Consider the following 19,802-nt stretch of genomic DNA (forward strand, 5'->3'; position numbering starts at 1 on the left):
AGATGAAGAAAATGAAACAGAAATAGGAAAGAAAAGAGAAGAGAAAAAGGAGTTAAGAAATATTGTAAATAAGTAGAAGAAAAAGAGAAGAAAAAGAGGAGATAAAAAGAAGAACTAGAAGAATCCTGGCAGGAACATCAGAAAAATGTTCAGCGGTGGTTATCCCCTCATAATGCTGGCGACATTTGTGAGGTACTTTGCCAAGTAAAAACTTCTCCCCAAAGAGGTGTCGCTCTGCGGCACGCCGTTCAGACTCGGCTATAAAAAGGAGGTCCCTTATCATTGAGCTTTAAATTAAATCGGACAGCACTCATTGATTTGTGAGAAGTTTGCCCCTGTTCCTTAATGGCATGTTCATCGACAAATTTGCAATTTTGAATAGAGACAGAGATACGCCATATGACAGTGTAAGGCATTGTTGTTGTCAAGCTACTGTAGTTGAGCAAGCTCGTTCCGGTCAAAAGAAGCGATCGCCGCGGGAACAGTTTGGCTACTGGTTATTTAAATGCGCCATTAACTCACCTTTTCGTATCGAGTGCAAGAGCCGGTGCCGCTCGACCTCTCACTGAGATTCTCCACTCGATACCGCTGACTGTCCGTGACTGCCATTGCAGCTACTCCATATGTAGCATTCCGCAACCTGTGGACGCGCCCGGTAGCTCTCTAAGCTAAGCTTCTCGTGACAGCAATGAACACCACACAGATCGGAGCTCAATGTTCCAGCCTGTGTGGTGCTCACAGCTATCCCGTGTGGAAGGCGTTAAAAGCTAAAAGTGAAAGGAAAGAAAAATTAAAGCATACGATAAAAACTCTGTCGATAAACTGCTCTGCAGAAGTTAAAAAAGGAGGGAGTCAAAAAGCAGAGAATATATTCAGCCATAATCCTGTGCCTTCTTCCCAGCAGTGACACAAAAGTTACACGATTTTGTGTCACTGCTTAGGAGGTTAGGATTTTCATGCATTAGTATTTGACAGATCACGTGGGATTTCAGACATGGTGTCAAAGAGAAAGATGCTCAGTATGCTTTGACATTTCATCATGAATAGACTTACTAACGAGCAACGCTTGCAAATCATTTTCAGTGAATGGGCCCTAGAAAAGTTGGCAGAAAATCCGCTTTTTTATCGACAAATTTTGTTCAGCGATAAGGCTCATTTCTGGTTGAATGGCTACGTAAATAAGCAAAATTGCCGCATTTGGAGTGAAGAGCAACCAGAAGCCGTTCAAGAACTGCCCATGCATCCCGAAAAATGCACTGTTTGGTGTGGTTTGTACGCTGGTGGAATCATTGGACCGTATTTTTTCAAAGATGCTGTTGGACGCAACGTTACGGTGAATGAACACATTTCGAACCGAACACTGATTTTGGTAATAAAATTCAATGATTTGCAAGCGTTGCTCGTTAGTAAGTCTATTCATGATGAAATGTCAAAGCATACTGAGCATCTTTCTCTTTGACACCATGTCTGAAATCCCACGTGATCTGTCAAATACTAATGCATGAAAATCCTAACCTCAAAAAAATCACCCTTTACTACTCATCTCCACAAACCCTTCAAAAGCCTTTACCAAATGTCCAGAGCGAATACAAAGTTCTAGCATTGCTATTAAATTCTTGACCCCAGTCCCTAGGACATGCTTTCTCAGCCCCAGGATAAAGAACTCCCTGTTCCATAATAATTTCGCCAAAAGGCGGCCTTCCACCCACAATATCATCCCCATTTCCTCGGTCATCGTAGAAAGTGTCTATAGAGGGTACACTTATATAGACAATACCATGGCAGCCGGTTGTACTTACCGGATTGACCCCATGGAGTCCTTCATTGGCAAGGGCTGCCTCGTTTAGGTCCAAACGACCGAACGCCGTGGAAACATGATGGCAATTTGTTATTTAAAGGCGCCAATAATTCACCAAGGTATTCCACTATCCGCAACCTGTGGGCCCGGTAGCTCTCCTCAGTGCGCCCTGTAGCTCTCCGCTGAGCTTCTCGTTTCTATGATAAACACCACACAGATCGAAACTCGAAGTTCTATAGTAAATGCAAAATTTGCCCATGAACATTCCACAAAGGAACAGGGACAAACATCTCACATATCAATGAGTGCATTCCGATTAAAGTTTAACTCAATGATAAGGGACCTCCTTTTTATAGCATAGTTCGAACGGCAAACGGCCGCAGTGCGACACCTCTTTGGAGAGAAGTTTTACATGGCATAGTACCTCGCAAAGTCAATAGTCTTCGGAAGGTGTTTAAGATGAAGGTTAAGAGACTGAATGGGAGTGAGCTCTTAAATGACCTCAAGGAATTCTATGGCATACAGTCCTGGCCTTGCAACATGGCAGGCAGTAGCCATACCGCCCAGTAGTCTTGTAGGGTTCATACGAATTTAGCGCCCGAATTTACTTCGCTCTTGTACTCCTTATATAGCCCCCAGTATGAGTCTAGAGTCTGTTTACTGGCTTCGATAACCGTATAGATTGGACGATAGTTCCAACTATTTTTTGTAGCTCTAGCTTCATTTTTACCACATAGGTTTTGGTTTTAAAATTTATTGCCAAATAATTAACGGTGGCATTTTTACACATATTCGACTAATTGTCGAATAATTGAATACATTTTTACGAAACCTTTTTTCTTTACAGTGCTTCTGGTGTCCTTCTGCAAACAGATGTTCCACTGGCACAGATCGCAAGCGACAAGAATGGAAATCCCTTTGTAAGTAAGCCACAATCACTATGTAGTATAACCTAATTGACATTTTCCTATCATTTTCTTATTACAGCCTGCGATCGCTTCCAAATAACCAATGCATCCACCTGTCCGGCCATTGGTCATGAGGGCAACAACTACTCTGATGGTAACACCAATAACAATCATAAAGATGTTACAACACATCCATTTAAACCATATAATCCCTCTGGTTTAGAATCATCAACCGTTACCACAGTGGACGGCGGAAATTCTGAGTATCAATACAATGGTACACCAATGAAAAGCGCAACAGGCACACAAATGAAATCAGTGGCCAATGAGGCGGAACCAACGCAAAAAATGAGTTTAACTCTGGGAATCTTTATACCCATTTGTTTGGTCTCCTGCGTCTTGTTGTGGGTGTTGTATGCCTATCGGAATCCACACACGAAAAGTGGACAATTGCTTATACAGGTGAGTAAGGAGAGTAGTAAAAGAGTAAGGGCATATTGTAATGGTGCAAGGCTTAGGTGGGAAGGGAATTGTATTTAACATTTCTTTATACTACGTATGAATTTTTTACTAATTCAATGTTTATTACATTACATGCAGTCCAAATATCGTCAGGTTTGTAATAAAAACAACAAAACAATCTTCTGTCGTAATTTTCATCACCACATTTCATAGTTGATTTTCACTAACATCAGAGTTTTATTTTCCATGGCACCTAAAATTCTTTCCTCATTAAATCTACCATTTGTTTATATTTTTCTCTTGTAAGACCACTATTTCTATGTTCGATGTATGCATGTTTATAATAACTTTTAAGCGTGCAAATACTACTTTTTTGATTTGGGAAGTGTTATCACTCTGTTTCGGAAATTTTTTTGTTTTGATCTCGTTTTACAATTGTCGAGGGTAAAAATTCTTGTTGATTTAATAGTTTAGGAAAAACTTTGTAATGGAATCTGTACGAACCTTGCAAAATAGTTCCTATCGAAATTCATTTACCATGCTTGGGTTTAATGAGCAATGAGTTCTGTAAAGAAGGCCACCGTAGCGCAGAGGTAAGCATGTCCACATATGACGCTGAACGCCTGGATCAAATCCTGGAAAGAACATGAGAAAAAAAATTATTTTTCTCCTGTGGAAGAGGAGATAAAAATAAGAACTAGAAGAATCCTGGCAGGAACATCAGAAAAATGTTCAGCGGTGGTTAACCACTCCTAATGCTGACGACGTTTGCGAGGTATTTTGCCATGTAAAAACGTCTCCCCAAAGAGGTGTCGCACTGCGCATGCCGTTCGGACTCGGCTATAAAAAGGAGGCCATTTATCATTGAGCTTTAACTCGAATCGGACAGCACTCATTGATATGTGAGATGTTTGCCCCTGTTTCTTAATGGAATGTTCATGGACAAATTTGCACTTGAGTACTGTTAAGGAATTTTATGATCAGATAAAGTTTTTTAAGTGATGGATCCAGTTTTTTGCCCGTTAGGGCGAAGATAATTTTAATTTTACACTTTTCGTTTTCTTTCTCTTTTGAGACGAGCTCAATGATCGAAGAAAAGGAAAGCCAGAGATCATCACACACACCATCCACTATGGGACGCGTTTCGCTATTTGGATAGAATAAGTCATCGGCCATATTAAGTGTGAAGGCTTCAAGGGCCGTTCGTTGGTATTTTGTACTTATACCTTATTTATTGCCAAAATGCTTCTATGATAGGAATACCCCATTGCTCACGCTCGACAACCCTTTCTAAATACTAGCTGTTCCGTTTCCAATGCATGTCTTTGTGTAATGGCAGATTTTTTTTTGTCTACACAGAAAAGGAAAGCCAGTGATCACCACACACCCCAACCACTATGAGACGCGTTTCGTCATTTGGTTAGAATAACTCATCGGCCATATTAGGTGTGAAGGCTTCAAGGGCCGTTCGTTGGTATTTTGTACTTATACCTTATTTATTGCGAAAAAGCCTCTACTCCATTGCCCACGCACGACAACCCTTTCTAAATATTATCTGTTCCGTTCCCAATGCATAAAAGTGTGCTTCTAAAATTTTCGATAAAAAAAACTTTTCACTTCTTAGCAATAACACCACAACATAACAAAAGTGTCTGAAATCCTATGTTGTTGTTGTATCATTGTGAAGTGCACTGAGGCGGCAGCCCTTGCCGAAGGAAGACTCCATCGGCCCAATCCGGTACTTACAACCGGCTGCCATGGGATTGGTGAGTGTTCCGTGATTCGTAGGTGTCTCGTGAGTCGTATGTGTCTCGTGAGTCGTATGTGTAAGAGTCTCGTGGGTCGTAACTGTCTAGTGAGTCGTGAATAGTGTCATGATCATGATTTCACTCACCCGCGAAGAATTTTAATGCTATCACAGTCATGCACCATCACACCTATTTTCTCCTGAGTATCTCGCGAATGTGTCCTGAGTAACTCTTGAGGTGTAATTGGTGTCGTGAGCATGATTTAACTCACTCACTCTTTTATTAATTCAATCACAGTCATGCACCTTCTACAACAAAAACTCACGTACACTCCTCTAAGTTACACCCGTCCCATTGCCCATAAGAGATGTTCTCGTTCTCGTCAGTTGAGATTTGCACGTGTCTCGTGAGTCGTAATGTTTTTGTGAGCCGTGACTTTCTCGTGTCTCGTATGTCGTGAGTGTTTCGCGTGTCGTAAATGTGTCGTGAGTTGTGAAAAGTGTCGTGAGCATGATTTCATTGAATATTAATTCATTTACAGTCACTCACGATCACATGACAGGAGTTGGATCTCCCTCACGTATCACATGACTCACCACATGACACGATAACTCACTTGCACACATCTACGCTACACCCGTCCAATAGCCTATAAAAGATTTTCGCGTGAGTGTCTCGTGAGCATTATTTCACTTACTCACGCTCACGCACGAAGAATTTTAATTTAAGCACAGTCACGCACGATCACGTAAATGGATTTGTATCTCGCTCACAAATCACGTGACTCATGCGTGATACAACAATTCAAATGCACGCCTCTGTGCTATACCCGTCCAAAAGCCTATAAGATTTCAAGATTTTCAAAAACGAATCCCGCGCTGCATCCAATTTAAACCATTCCGTGTATACAGAATGTTCAGAAAAAGACGGATTATCCCAAGATCAATTCTTACTTATCAAGGCACGAGAAGATCGCATTCAGTCTCCTTCTGACCTTTTCCTCGACGTTACTTCTCATGTTCAGTTTCCATTCCGCCTTACCGAACTCCATGGCGAAACAATTAAAGGTGGTCTCATTTGAATAACAACTTCAAATCATATGGTGCAATCCGCCATCTCGTCGTCAAGATGTCATTTCAAAATTGGCATTGTTCTCAACTCAACCAAAGAAACTTGTCCTCGTGTATGTACGTGTACAGGTAAAATGAGAGAAATATAAACAAAAAATATTTGGTAGTTTGCTGTGAATGTAAACACAGAACTGACATCTTCATGTCCGTCAAACAGGCCGGCTTTTTTCAGCTGTTCGCTTGAGACCACCTTCATTAATCCACCTTGGCCGAACTGTAAGATAGACATCCGTAATTTCTGCCGATAACTCTTCTTTAGAAACCTGTTGATACAACCGTAGCATTTCCCTGTTATGTTAGTGTCAATAGGTTTCTTGATATGACTTATGAATTTTGTTTTCCATTCTGGAAATATTTTGCGACAGTCGTGATGTGCGCCGAATAGTGGCACTGCAGCGCTACCTTTTTGTGAATGATATGACCCCAGCGACACCTGCTGGCTTTGTTTGGCCCCCATCAGGGAGAGGGAGACAACCAGCTGACACCAACCTGTCATTATGGCTGCCCCCATATGTTTTGTTGGCGCGGGCTGAAAGAGGTCAACCAAAGCCAAGAGGCTGAAAGAGGTCAACCAAAATTTTAAAACAAATTTTCTTTGATATGCATTTGTTTATCTAACAAACATGACGTCATTTGAGAACTTAAAGCTAAATAAAATGTCAGTGTTTTAAAACAAAAGGAAGGAAGTTACATCTGCAGTGGCAATAAAAAGCTGAAAAAGAAAGAAATGTCAAAAACTGAAATGAAAGAAGTTAAGTAATTAAAAATTCGTGAAATCTAAGGAGAAGTTAAAAGAACGCTAAGAAAAAGAAGAAGAAGTTAAATCCTAAAATAAGAAGGTTTAAAACATGAGAAAGAACATGAGAAAAGAAGACATTAAACTGAAAAAAATGAGAAAATAAAGTTACCTGAAAAAGAAAGTAAAGTAAAATAAATACTCACCCAAACATAGCTCCACCTCCACTGTCGCAACGTTGGAATATCAGCCAGCCAGGCGATAGCAACACGGCGTTGGTCAGGTACCCTAAGGTACCCTCTATCAGATCCATTTTCCCATACTTGAAACAAGACTATACGTTTGAATTGCGCGGACGCACAGACAGATGCTGGACCACATACTCCGTAAATAAAGGTTTAAAGTAAAAGAAAATAAAGGTAATTAGGAAGTTGTTGAAGCAGGGCTGACACCATCTCTTTCGTTTCATTAGTCGCCCGAAATTAGAAAGCGCGCTTTCACCCTTAGGCCAGGAAGTTTTAGTAAAGGTACTTGGGAGTCCTTGCTCCATCATAGATGTCCGCCTTGTGGAGGCGTTGACTAATAACGTCCTTAAAAAGAGAAAAACACAATTTTTAATTAAAGAACACATAGGTAAGACTATAGCTACATTATAGTTACCATTATCAGACGGACGGACGGGAAATAGGATAAACGACAAGCAGGGTTAATGATATTCCAAGGCTGGTGCTAAGGCTAGACGACACCAGCTCCAACATCAAGTCCATCACTGGGCGAGACCTCAAAGAAGAGCCAATGACCCGTATTTCTGGAAAGTGAAGAAGGAGAGATTAATTAGTAAAGCTGAGAATATGATGACATTTTATACATATCTTAAGCTATTTTATTTTTGAATTTAATTTTGAGTTGTTTTGTTTGATTTCCGTCCGTCCGTCTGTCTGTCGAAAGCACGCGTACTTTCGAAGGAGTAAAGCTAGCCGCTTGAAATTTTGCACAAATATTTTTTATTAGTGTAGGTCGGTTGGTATTGTAAATGACCCAAATCGGTCCATGTTTTGATATAGCTGCCATATAAACCAATCTTGGGTCTTGACTTTTTGAGCCTCTAGAAAGCGCAATTCTTATCCGATTTTATTGAAATTTTGCACATAGTGTTTTGTTAGCACTTTCAATAACTACGCTAAGTATGGTTTAAATCGGTGTATGTTTTGATATAGCTGCCATATAAACTGATCTTGGGTCTTGACTTCTTGAGACTCTAGAGGGCGCAATTCTCGTCCGATTTAACTGAAATTTTGCACGTAGTGTTTTGGTAGCACTTTCAACAACTACGCTTAGTATGGTTTTAATCGGTCCATGTTTTGATATAGCTGCCATATAAACCTATCTTGGGTCTTGACTTCTTGAGCCTCTAGAGGGCGCAATTCTCATCCGATTTGGCTGAAATTTTGTACAGCGGCTTCTCTCATGACCTTCAACATACGTGTCTAATATGGTCTGAATCGATCAATAGCTTGATACAGCTCCCATATAAACCTATCTCCCGATTTTGCTTCTTCAGCCCCTACAAGACGCAATTCTTATCCAAATGAAGTGAAATATTACACAATGACTTCTACAATGTTCAGCATTCATTTATGGTCCGAATCGGACTTTAACTTGATATAGCTCCAATAGCATAACAATTCTTATTCAATATTCTATGTTTGTCTAAAAAGAGATACCGCGCATAGAATTCGACAAATGCGATGAAAGGTAGAGGGTATATAAGATTCGGCCCGGCCGAACTTAGCACGCTCTTACTTGTTTTTTTGCTTTTATTTATTTAGTTATCTTTGAATTGAAGAATTTGTTAGATTCTAGTTACCGCAAGAATGCAATAAAACCAGAAACCCTTGAATTATTATAACGTCGGATTCGAAATATTTCCGTTTTATTCTTTAAGGAATATGCAAGGCTAAGCAGGTAAGAAAATGTAGCTCGAACTCACCGTTCCGGGACAGGCAGTTTTATTTGGGGTGTCCTCATAGATATGGCGGAAGAGGGCACTATGGTGGGGTGGGCGCGTTCAGACACCAGTAAAGTGCAAAATGGTGTGGACATGGTAGTGTGTGTTTGGTCGTTATTGTTTGTGGTGGTTTCCGTAGGTAAGAAGGTCCCTCCATCAGCTGGTTGATTATTGTTTTTTTTTGTCACCTGCTTTGGAGGATGTGAGCTGCCAAGAACCGCGCCCGTTTCGACTGAGCCACAGCCGCTGCTCAAACGCCAACAGCCAGCACCCGACAGCTCCTTTCCGCCCTCCAAGCAAAGCAGGGTTCCTTCGGGAACACGACAAGGTGCAGATAAAAAATAATCACCATGTGTTAAATGTGCTTGTTTCAGTTTAGACTTTTTCCATCATTAAATGGAAATTGCCTTTGATTTAATACTGGGTTGCCCAAAAAGTAATTGCGGATTTTTCATATAGTCGGCGTTGACAAATTTTGTCAACGGCTTGTGACTCTGTAATTGCATTCTTTCTTCTGTCAGTTATCAGCTGTTACTTTTAGCTTGCTTTAGAAAAAAAGTGTAAAAAAGTATATTTGATTAAAGTTCATTCTAAGTTTTATTATGCATTTACTTTCTTTTAAAAATCCGCAATTACTTTTTGGGCAACCCAATAGTTTCATAATCATCTCTCTCATCAGTATTTAGAAGTATTTATTGTCATATTCTCACAATTTTTCGATTAATAATTATCTTAAACTGTATATGTGTTCGTTTTTTTTCTTACCATTTCAGTATCGTCCCAGCCAATGGTCGTGGCGACGCGGAGAAGCTCGTTATACTGCTGCAACGATACATATGTAGACAATTAAAACAATTTAATTTAGACTTTCTCTCGATCTTGTACTTTTTTTTTTAAATCAACCAAGACCAAACCTCTTTTGCAATATTTCCCCATTTTTGTTTCCGGCACATGGTGTGTCTTCTTGTGTTTTATATATCTTCTAGGACTCGTATGTTGTTATCCTTCAACTTTTTGTGCTTTCTTTAGTGGAATTTTGTAAGAATATAATTAAATAAAAGCGGAAAAAAGAAAGAATGAAAAAAGAAACTAAACCAATGTGATCTCGTTCCCAATCTCAATGACAGTAACTCTACGTTGCCTCAAATGCATCACCTTCAAACAGAATTATCCTTAATATGTGAGTAATGAAAGATATAATCAATTTAATTGATTCGTCAGAAGTTTTTCCAAACTATTCTTAAAATTGTTCAAAAATCGTTATCAAACACCGAGGTCACATTGTTTGTTATTTTTTCTTCTTTATATACGATTACACTGAAAAAAAGACATTGAGAGAAAAATGAATGAGTTTGTTTTTAAGATGTTTTTTTTTGTATTTGTATAAGAAAAATCCTTTGTATTGTATTTTGTATGTATTTGCTCATATTTTATTGCTTTAAACCTTTTTTGTAACTATCAACGTACATATACACATATATTTTTGGTTAGGACTTACTCGTCTCTTTGTTTACATATTATATTTTGTGAGGAAAATATTTTTTAGTTAAAATATTGTGATTTTTTTTGTAATTTTTATGTTTAATATTAATTTTTTTTTTAATTTTGTATGTTTATTGTAATAAATTGTGAGTGTCTCTATATTAAGTTTTACTTTTTTCAAATTAAACAAACATTTGAAAACAAAACAAAAAAGACAAGTGTACACTTTTATTTCATTTATGTATATAAAGATTTTTCAAATTTCTATCGCAAGGTTAATATGGTCATCACCTTATCACCATTTGCCAGTTTCCCATGCAGTTGAAAGATAATCTTAACACAATTCTTTATAAATACCTTTAGAAAGGTTTAAGGGCAAGGTGTATCATATACGAAATTTGTGCATGAATGTCAAACTGCTGGGTCTGTTTTGTCTACCCTCCACCGTAGGAGTGGATGCCTTTCGATAAGAGGTCTAAAATTAAAATTGAGCTTTCGGGTATTAACGGCAAAGTCTGTCAGTCGCAAAGTGGGATGGGAAAAAAAGTGGAAATAAATCTGCTATTTTTGGGCGTATAGAGATGTCTTCATGAAATTTTATATGGTTATATCTGAGGTGTTATTCAGTTTATATGCAAAACTTCAGGGCCTTAGAAGTCCCAGGAGCCCATTGGTGGACCTTCAAAGTTGGTCATCTCAGCTCTACGAAATTTAGTTCGGGCTGTCAAACGCGCATTTATGGTCCGATTTACAAAATTTTTTGCTGGAAATACATTTTTGTGAAAAATAAAATTCAAATTCAAAATATTATAAAACCAAAACTACTAAAGATATCGTTCTAATTTTTTACAAATTTGTAGATGAATATCTTTTTAAAAAAAATGTAAAAATTTTGACCACATTTTTTGAAGAAAACACCCAAAATCCTCACACTGGGGAAAGATGTTTGCAAAATTGGCATTTTTTAGTAAAATGAGCTTGGAGACCTCAATCCTTGGATGGCACAAAAAAATTTTTGCATGCAATCATTTATTACTTGGGGCAATGAAAATCGTATATATAAAAATCAAATTGTGTTTGTTTGTCGGTTTGTTTGTCTGTGTGTTCCTTATAGACTCAAAAACGGCTGAAACGAGTTTCTTTCCCTAATTTTCAGAAACGCCAAACCCCGGTGATGGTTGGTGCGATTAAAGCGAAATTATGTGTGCTCTCTTAAAGTAAACTAAAAATAAAAATTTGGTATCCAAATTTCGAATGGGGTACATAAGGGGAGGGGACAGCCCCACCCCAAAACCTACCAAATATATATATAGACCAATCATGACAATATTAAATGAAAGGTATTTAAGAGTAGAAAACGTATCTGCTATCAAATTGTCGGACTAAGTGTTTGGGGGAACATCCCAACCTCCAAAACACCCCTAAATCGGACATATTTACCGACCTTAGCAATATGGGACTCAAATGAGAGGTATTTGCGAGTAGAATACGATTTTGGTATCCAAATGTGGGAGCAAGTTTCTGGGGATGCACCCCTTCCGCAGAAACACCCCCAAACAGTACTTATTTATTGATCATGGCAAAATGGGGCTCATATAAAAGGTATTTAAGTGATACGAATCTGATATCCAAATGTGGGACCAAGTGTATGGGGGGCAGCCCCCCCCCCAAAGAGGACAAATTTATTACAATAGCAATATGGGGCTCAAATGAAAGGTCTTTGGGAGTTAAGCACGAAAGGTAATTGAGATTTTTGATATCCAATTTTGAGGTCAATGGCTAGGTTAAGTTAGGTTATGTTGAAAAGAGGGTGCAGATATTAATCCGCCCCATGCCACTATGGACATACCCCTAAGCCAGTAATCGGCTTGTTGTGCGCTCTAAATACAAAAAAAAGGTCACCTAGAAAAAGAAATTTTAAGTTAGGAATTCCGTGCTACTTACAAAAAAATTTGTTTCCTTACAGTAATAGCTCGTCTTCTCACGATCTGGATCCCCCCAAAGGATTTTCACCGTCCTACCGACCGTTTCGCTGTTCCAAAATGTTGCATGCGCATTCGTCGCTCACTCCCTTAACTCCGACTGCTTGTTAACCAAGTTTATTAACGGCAGTCCTCTGGCTATCACCGCCAAATCGTCTGCCCTTTCATTTCCCCTTACTCCGTTATGGCCCGGAAACCAAACGATGCGGATTTTCCCATCCTTAGAGAAGGCGTTAATCTCCTTACACTGCAAGACTGTTCGTGTCCTTACCGTCCTGGTTGTTATTGCCCTTATAGCAATTTTACTGTCCGTCAAAATGTTCACACTTGACGTCCTCACGTTAGCACCACACCACTTCACGCATTCCGTCATCGGCCGGATCTCCGCCTGCAGGACCGTATTATGGTCGACAGTCTAAAGCAGATCTCAGTCCCTGGGTTCTCAATGTAAACCCCCAGGCCCACTCTGTCCTCTAGCTATGATCCATCCGTGTAACATGATCTTCCAGATGGCAATGCTAGGGTTCCGTCAATCCAAGAATGTGCCGATGGCAGCAGTGCCTCGCACTCGACTTCAAAGTTCATCTCAGGTATCCGATCGGAAACCTCTTCCCTTTCTTCCAAGTTTCCTATCGTCGCCTCGATTATACCGCGATGATCTGAGCTGCTCACATCCTCAATCCATTCTCCCATCGCCTTAAGTCTCATAGCCGCAGTGGCTGCCTCTCACTTAATCTGTATGTCAATGGGTCGGGTATCTAGAATAGTCTCCAGTGCCCTAGTGTGCGTGGCCCTTATCGCTCCGCCTATGCCAAGACATCATGTTCTCTGAACCTGTTGTATGGTCCTTATGTTGCACTTTTTCTCCATAGCAGTCCACCAAACTACTGAGGCGTAAGTATGTATTGGTCTAAACATGCTCCTGTAATGCCAGTGGACTATCCTCGGATTCAGGCCCCATTTCGAGCCTAGGGCCCGTCTACATAGTGCCCAACATCTGTGAGCCTTCTCTGTACGCTACTGAATGTGGCACTTCCAGTTCAGTTTCCAGTCCAAGATCACACCTAAGTATTTGACCTTATCAGATATCGAAATCGTCTTATTGAGGAAACGTGGTGCGTTAAATTCGTCCACCTTTGTCTTCCTCGTGAATATTCATAATTCCGTCTTCTCTAGGTTAACATTGAGCCCTCTGGGTCTAGCCCAGTCATATGCCATATGCAAGACCCTTTTGGCCCTTCTGCGTAGTTCGTTCGGATCCTTAAACCTTAACCCTTAGAAGTATTATAACATCGTCTGCGTAGCAGACGGGTTCAAATCCCTCCTCAGTCAGCATCCGTAATAGGTCATTTATGGTGGTCATCCATAGGAGTGGCGATAAAATGCCCCCCTGTGGCACTTTCTGCCTTTTGAAATCGTACTAAAAGGTACTTTTGGGGCCGAAAGAGTACTCTTTGTCTTGTACAAAGATTTCAAAAATCTCAATTTTTGTTTGCCTGTTAGAGCGAGCATCATTTTTTCATGATGGTTTCATTTCTCTTTCGAGACGAGCTTAAGGATAGAAAATTTCTATGGAATGGTAAATGATAGCCATAATAGAAATCAAAAATATTTCTTTGGCAACCTTCTACCTTATGGACTACACAGCACAACAGAGGTGTGGTAAAGGTAACCCCCAACCGAGTTCTCAGGACAAACAATTTTAGGCTCTTTATATTCAACCCTAATCGAAGACAAGGCATCCCCATCTATATATCCGAGATAACATCAGTGATGAAATTCTTAGAGGTGCCTTATCATTGTGCTTTTAAACTTGAATCGGACAGCACTCATTGACATGTGAAAAGTTTTCCCCTGTTCCTCAAAAGAATATTCATTGGCAATTACATTGCCAATTTCTCTCTTCTCGTCTTTTAGGATGAAAAAGACTCGGAGTATTCGAATTGTTCGAAAATTTCGTAGTGCTTAAAAAGGTACTAAATTGGTCAAGGGGGTACTACGGTACTTCTCGGGTGAAAAGTACTAAAGTACTTACTTTTCCATCCATGGTGGGAGCTCAACGCAAGGGCGCAGCAGAAGCAGAGCATATCCACGGAGACAAAAAATAGATTCGGGAGCACCATTACCAAAAGCAAAAGAGAAATGGGAAGAACTAAGAGAAGACCTCAACTGAGACCCCTGGGGACTTGGATACAAAGTCGTTTCGCTGGTTTCGATTAGCAAGGGGAAAGGGGATCCAGATTCGCCACGCCACTATATATGCGGAAAAGTATGTGATAAAGCCTAGACTAGCGAAGAAAGTCGCCGCAAAAGGAGAATTGTCGAAACTGCAACAAAACTTCCGCCCAGGGAAGCCGACAATAGGGCCCTAAAGGACTTTAGTTTGTGCAAGGAAGGCAACTCATCAAGATTCAAAATCGAAAGGCGAAAACATTGAAGTGGACACACACACTCCCCCATTCAAAACGCGGTGGACGTAGTCTTCAAATCGGAAAAGCGCCTGGCTCCGATAGAGTCCCAGTAGAAGTCATGCAGATAATCGCAGAGAACGACCAAAAATGCTTCTGTTCATCTAAAACAGATGTCTTTCAAGAGGAATATTCCCACATGGCAACAAAAAAGGTTGGTTTCGATCAGCAAGGGGAAAGTTGATCCAGAGTCGCTATTGTCTTCCAGGCCACTGTGTATGCTATGCCTCACACAGCGGACAAGCTGTTGGGGTGTTTGATAAAGTCTAGACTAGCGAAGGCAATAGCCGCAGAAGGATAATTCTCGAGACGGCAACATGACTTCCGCCCATGGAAGTCCACAATAGGTGCCTTAAAGGAAGTAGTTGAGGTTGTGCAAGCAAGGCAACTAATCAAGATCCAAGATCGAAAGGCAAAAGCATTGAAGTGGACACACACCTTCCCCCATTCACACTTGAAGAACTCCCAACTTGCTGCATGTAGTCTTCAAAAGCCCAGGATATTTAAAGATCCGTGGTAAATATGGTCATTGTTGGAGATCAAACAAGTTTTTTTTTCCGGGTTAAAATATATCCATTATGGTAGGTTTATACCAATTTCAGCTAAACTTAAGACGTTTTTACTTATATTTTTATACCCACCACCTAAGGATGGGGGTATATTAATTTTGTCATTCCGTTTGCAACACATCGAAATATCCCAACTATTTCCAACCCTATAAAGTATATATATTCTTGATCAGCGTAAAAATTTAAGACGATCTAGACATGTCCGTCCGTCTGTCTGTTGAAATCACGCTACAGTCTTCAAAAATAGAGATATTGAGCTGAAACTTTGCATAGATTCTTTTTTTTGTCCATAAGCAGGTTAAGTTCGAAGATGGCCTATATCAGACTATATCTTGATATAGCCCCCATATAGACCGATACGCCGATTTAGGGTCTTAGGCCCATAAAAACCATATTTATTATCCGATTTTGCTGAAAATTGGGACAGTGTGTTGTGTTGGCCCTTCGATATCCTTCGTAAATTTGGCTCAGATCGGTCCAGATTTGGATATAGCTGCCATATAGACCGATCCTCCGATTTAGGGTCTTAGGCCCATAAAAGCCACATTTATTATCCGATTTTGCTGAAATTTGGGACAGTGTGTTGTGTTAGGCCCTTCGACATCTTTCGTAAATTTGGCTCAGATCGGTCCAGATTTGGTTATAGCTGCCATATAGACCGATCTCTCGGTTTTAGGTTTTGGGGCCATAAAAAGCGCATTTATTGTTCGCTGTCGTCGCAATTTGGGACAGTGAGTTGTGTTAGGCCCTTCGACACCATTCTTCAATTTCACTCAGATCGGTCCAGATTTGGATAAAGCTGCCATATAGACCGATCTCTGTATTTAATGTTTTGGGCCCATAAAAGGCGCATTTATTGTCCGATTTTGCCGAAATTCGGGACAGAGGGGTTAAGTTAAACCCCTTCAAATATTTCTGTAAATTGGTCTAGATCGATCAAGATTTGCATATAGCTGTCATATAGACCGATATCTCGATTTAAAGTCTTGGCCCCAAAAAAGGCGCATTTATAATCCGATTTAACTGAAATTTGACACATTGACTTATGTTAGGATTTCAACATCCGTGTCGTATATGGTTCAGATCGGTTTATTTTTAGATAAAGCTACTAAAAAGACCAATATTTTGTTATACAATTGAACAATGACTTGTACTTAGTAGTATTTGGTCCAAATCGGAACTGCTATGGGACATAAGGTATGCAACTTTCACCGGATTTTGTTGAAAGGTGGTTTACATATAAACCCGAGGTGGTGGGTATCCAAAGTTCGGCCCGGCCGAACTTAACGCCTTTTTACTTGTTTTTTATAAAACTATGCGTTTTATTATCAAAACAAAGATTCATAGTTTTTGCCGATTTTCTAAAATTTAAGTGCGATTTTTCTTTTGAAAAGTGCTGATTTTCTACCAAATTTGTCTGGGATCCACAGTTAATAATTTTTCAAAATTTTCGATTTTTCTTCTGTTAACATGTCGCGATATAGAAAATAGTAATTTAATAAAAAGGACAAGAAAACGTATATCTTTTTCATATAATATGAAAATTTTATAATGAGCCTGGAACCAAAAAAAAAAAAAAAAAAATTAAAAAAATCATTTGCGTAAACCTAAAAAGTAACAATTATCAAGAAAAAATGAATATTTATAAAACGTCCACAAACATATACAAAATAAGATATGTACCGTACGAATGAAGTAAAAAAAACATTTTGTAAATTATTAAAAAAAAAATCGAAAAATTCGGAAAATAAAATCTACACATAAATAAAAACTTTTAAAGTTAATACGTACACACACACAAAAAAAACAACATGCATAGAAAAAAAAAAACAAAACGAAAGCCCACAATTTAAGATAATTTTTAAGATTTATGTGTGGTCCATTTAAAGCCTTTTCGTTTTTTTTATTAATACTAGTGTATGTATGTTCTTTCGAAGAGAAATATCCCTATAATTTTACAATACACACAAAAGCAAATTGAGAATTGTTTGCTCAACCATAATCACACACTGAAGTAATTGTTGTTTTCCCCGCCTTTTTCTTCTCCCGACAAAACTATTTTGGTCCAATTTATCTACAAAGCCCCATTTGTGTGTATGTGTAGATGTAATTTTTAAGCTCTCACCCATACATATAAAATGCATGTTTGATAGGAATATCTCCTTTTTTAGAGATTTTATTAAGAAGTATAAAGGTTGCATACAAAAATTATTACTAACTAATACTACTACTATCACTACGACTATTCTATAAATAGTAATTTAGTACATATACAGAATATAATATATATATATTGTAATAAAAACAAGATAAAAAACTAACTCAAATTTTGCGTTTCAATATTGAAATCAATACGAAGTAAAAGTCGAATACACTAGGGTTCATAGCGTTGCCAACTTAACGTTGACAATGCTGGCAACTCGGTTCGCAATCTGGACCTTCTGTCATTAGTTGCCCTTCGAATGCAGAGTCAGTCGGTTTTTGTTGTTCCTGTTGTAGCAGTGTGTTGTACACTGAGGCGGCAGCGCTTGTCGACGAAGGACTCCATTAGGTCAATCCGGAACGTCTAGCAAAGTTTATATAGCGATCGCACGAAATTGGCGCTTGTCGACGAAGGACTCCATTAGGTCAATCCGGAACGTCTAGCAAAGTTTATATAGCGATCGCACGATTTTTGGCTATGGCCCCTATTTAGACGGATCTACAGATTGAAGGTCTTTAACCAATATATAGTGTGTTTATCACCCGATTATGAAATTAAGTAGAGTGAGCTATGTTGAACCCCTACACATCCCCCACAACCATATATCACCGAATATGGTGCAGTTCGGATCATATTTTGATATAGCTGCTATATATAACAATCTTCCAACAATCCCATGGCAGCTGGTTGTACGTACCGGATTGACCCGATGGAGTTCTTCATCGGCAAGGACTGCCACCTCAGTGTATAACACACTGCTACAACAACAACAACAACAACAACAATCTTCCTATGTATGCTTTTGACTCTTTTATTGCCAGATTTTGCCGAAACTTTGAACAGTGAATTGCGCCGAGTTTGGTCCAGATCGATGGTGAACAGCGAATGGAAATTAGGACTTGGAGGAGGGAAAAGGATGTAGTGTTTATTGACATTTGTCTTAAACCTATGGATGTCATAGTGGGTGGGAAAAACATTGGCCGGAAGTTGATTTCGCATACGAACGGTTCGGGCGAAATAAGAATTCTCTCTATAAATGCATTGGCCTGGAATGTCTAGTATCTCCGACAAACATCCATACATCAGCAATAAGAAGACGAACACACGCCATTAAAGTACCGATATAACAGCGCCAAACAACCCACATTGCGACGATGTTCAAGAGAGGCAATAGAGTTGGATAGCCCTACTTCCCAAACAACGCCATCGCTCTCCTCTCCTCTCCTCTGTAGTGTAATAGCCCCGGGGAAGATTTTGAAGCTCCATCCCATACATGTGAGTTCTACTCCATTTTCGGCCTTATGAAAGTGGTATAAATGTTAGGAAGATGAAATAATTTTTACAACGTTTAAGGAAGCCTAAGCACTTGAATGCTTCTTCCGACACCTCAAATACATGTTTAGCCCAACGGACATCATATTGTATTTTCATGCTCAGAACTTCAAGAGCTTCTGATTGCTCAACTTCTATACCGTTGATAGGTAAAAGTGATCGTAATGGGACAGCGTTTGTGATCGTTTGTGTGACAGCAAACAGCACTAAGTCTTTCGTGCATTAAAATCTATTCGATTCATTCGACCCCATTCAGAAATGGCGAGCAAATCCAGGCAGAGAGTATCGTTCATAGCCCGCCTCTTGTCCTCAATATTTCGAAGACTCGGCCTATGGTCGAATGAGTACGAATGCCTCAAATGAATAGATCGGATTCGATGTCTGACTCAACAGATCGTTGATGAAAATAAGAAAAGAGAGGGCGTACACCTGCGGTAAATTTATGCTCATTGGATGAGAACCCATCTATAACGACTCGTATAGTGCGATCGCTGAAAAAGCTCGAAATAAATCGAACGAAGCCATTACCGACACCAAATTCGAAAGCTGATATAAGTGCACCATGCCAGACCCTATCAAATGCCTTAGAGTTATCCAGAGCCAAAACCCTACTCTCACGAAACTGGTGGATTGAGCGACTCCAACGTGCCGACAGAAATGCCATGGGGTCGCTTTTAGAGCGATTTCTGTGGAATCCATACTGTTGGTCGCTAAGAAGACCATTATACTCCAAATACCTCACAAAATGGTGATTAACCATGCTCTCCATATCCTTGGAGAGAGCGGAGCATATCGCAATTGGCCGATAATTCCCGGGGTTGTTCGCCTCACTCCTCTGGGGCTTTGGCTGAACGTTCGCAACTTTTCACCGTACCGGAAAGGTTGCGTAAAGGACGAGCAAGCGTCGAAGAACACTTGCGCAAGACATACCGGCTCGGGGATTTATTTACGTCTAGATTCTCAAGAATCCTTTTAA

General features: G+C 39.6%; 1 protein-coding gene across 3 annotated transcripts in view; it reads left to right on the top strand.

The window, feature by feature from the left end:
• The window catches only part of LOC106083568 (plexin domain-containing protein 1), a 99,181-nt gene extending 89,145 nt beyond the window's left edge, over window positions 1-10,036 (top strand). Inside the window, exons 7-11 of one of the 3 annotated variants that reach the window (XM_013246681.2) lie at window positions 2,646-2,718; window positions 2,786-2,860; window positions 2,930-3,168; window positions 3,307-3,321; window positions 9,564-10,036. In XM_013246681.2, the coding sequence (XP_013102135.2) occupies window positions 2,646-2,718; window positions 2,786-2,860; window positions 2,930-3,168; window positions 3,307-3,321; window positions 9,564-9,632 (471 nt within the window). In that variant the 3' untranslated portion in view covers window positions 9,633-10,036. Of the gene's footprint in view, window positions 1-2,645; window positions 2,719-2,785; window positions 3,169-3,306; window positions 3,322-9,563 lie in introns of all 3 variants that reach the window. The other 2 variants (XM_013246678.2, XM_013246680.2) reach the window with 2 other exon arrangements.
• Window positions 10,037-19,802: the final 9,766 nt, after the last annotated feature.

This window comes from Stomoxys calcitrans, chromosome 4, assembly GCF_963082655.1.
Source record: "Stomoxys calcitrans chromosome 4, idStoCalc2.1, whole genome shotgun sequence".
NCBI lineage: Eukaryota > Metazoa > Arthropoda > Insecta > Diptera > Muscidae > Stomoxys > Stomoxys calcitrans.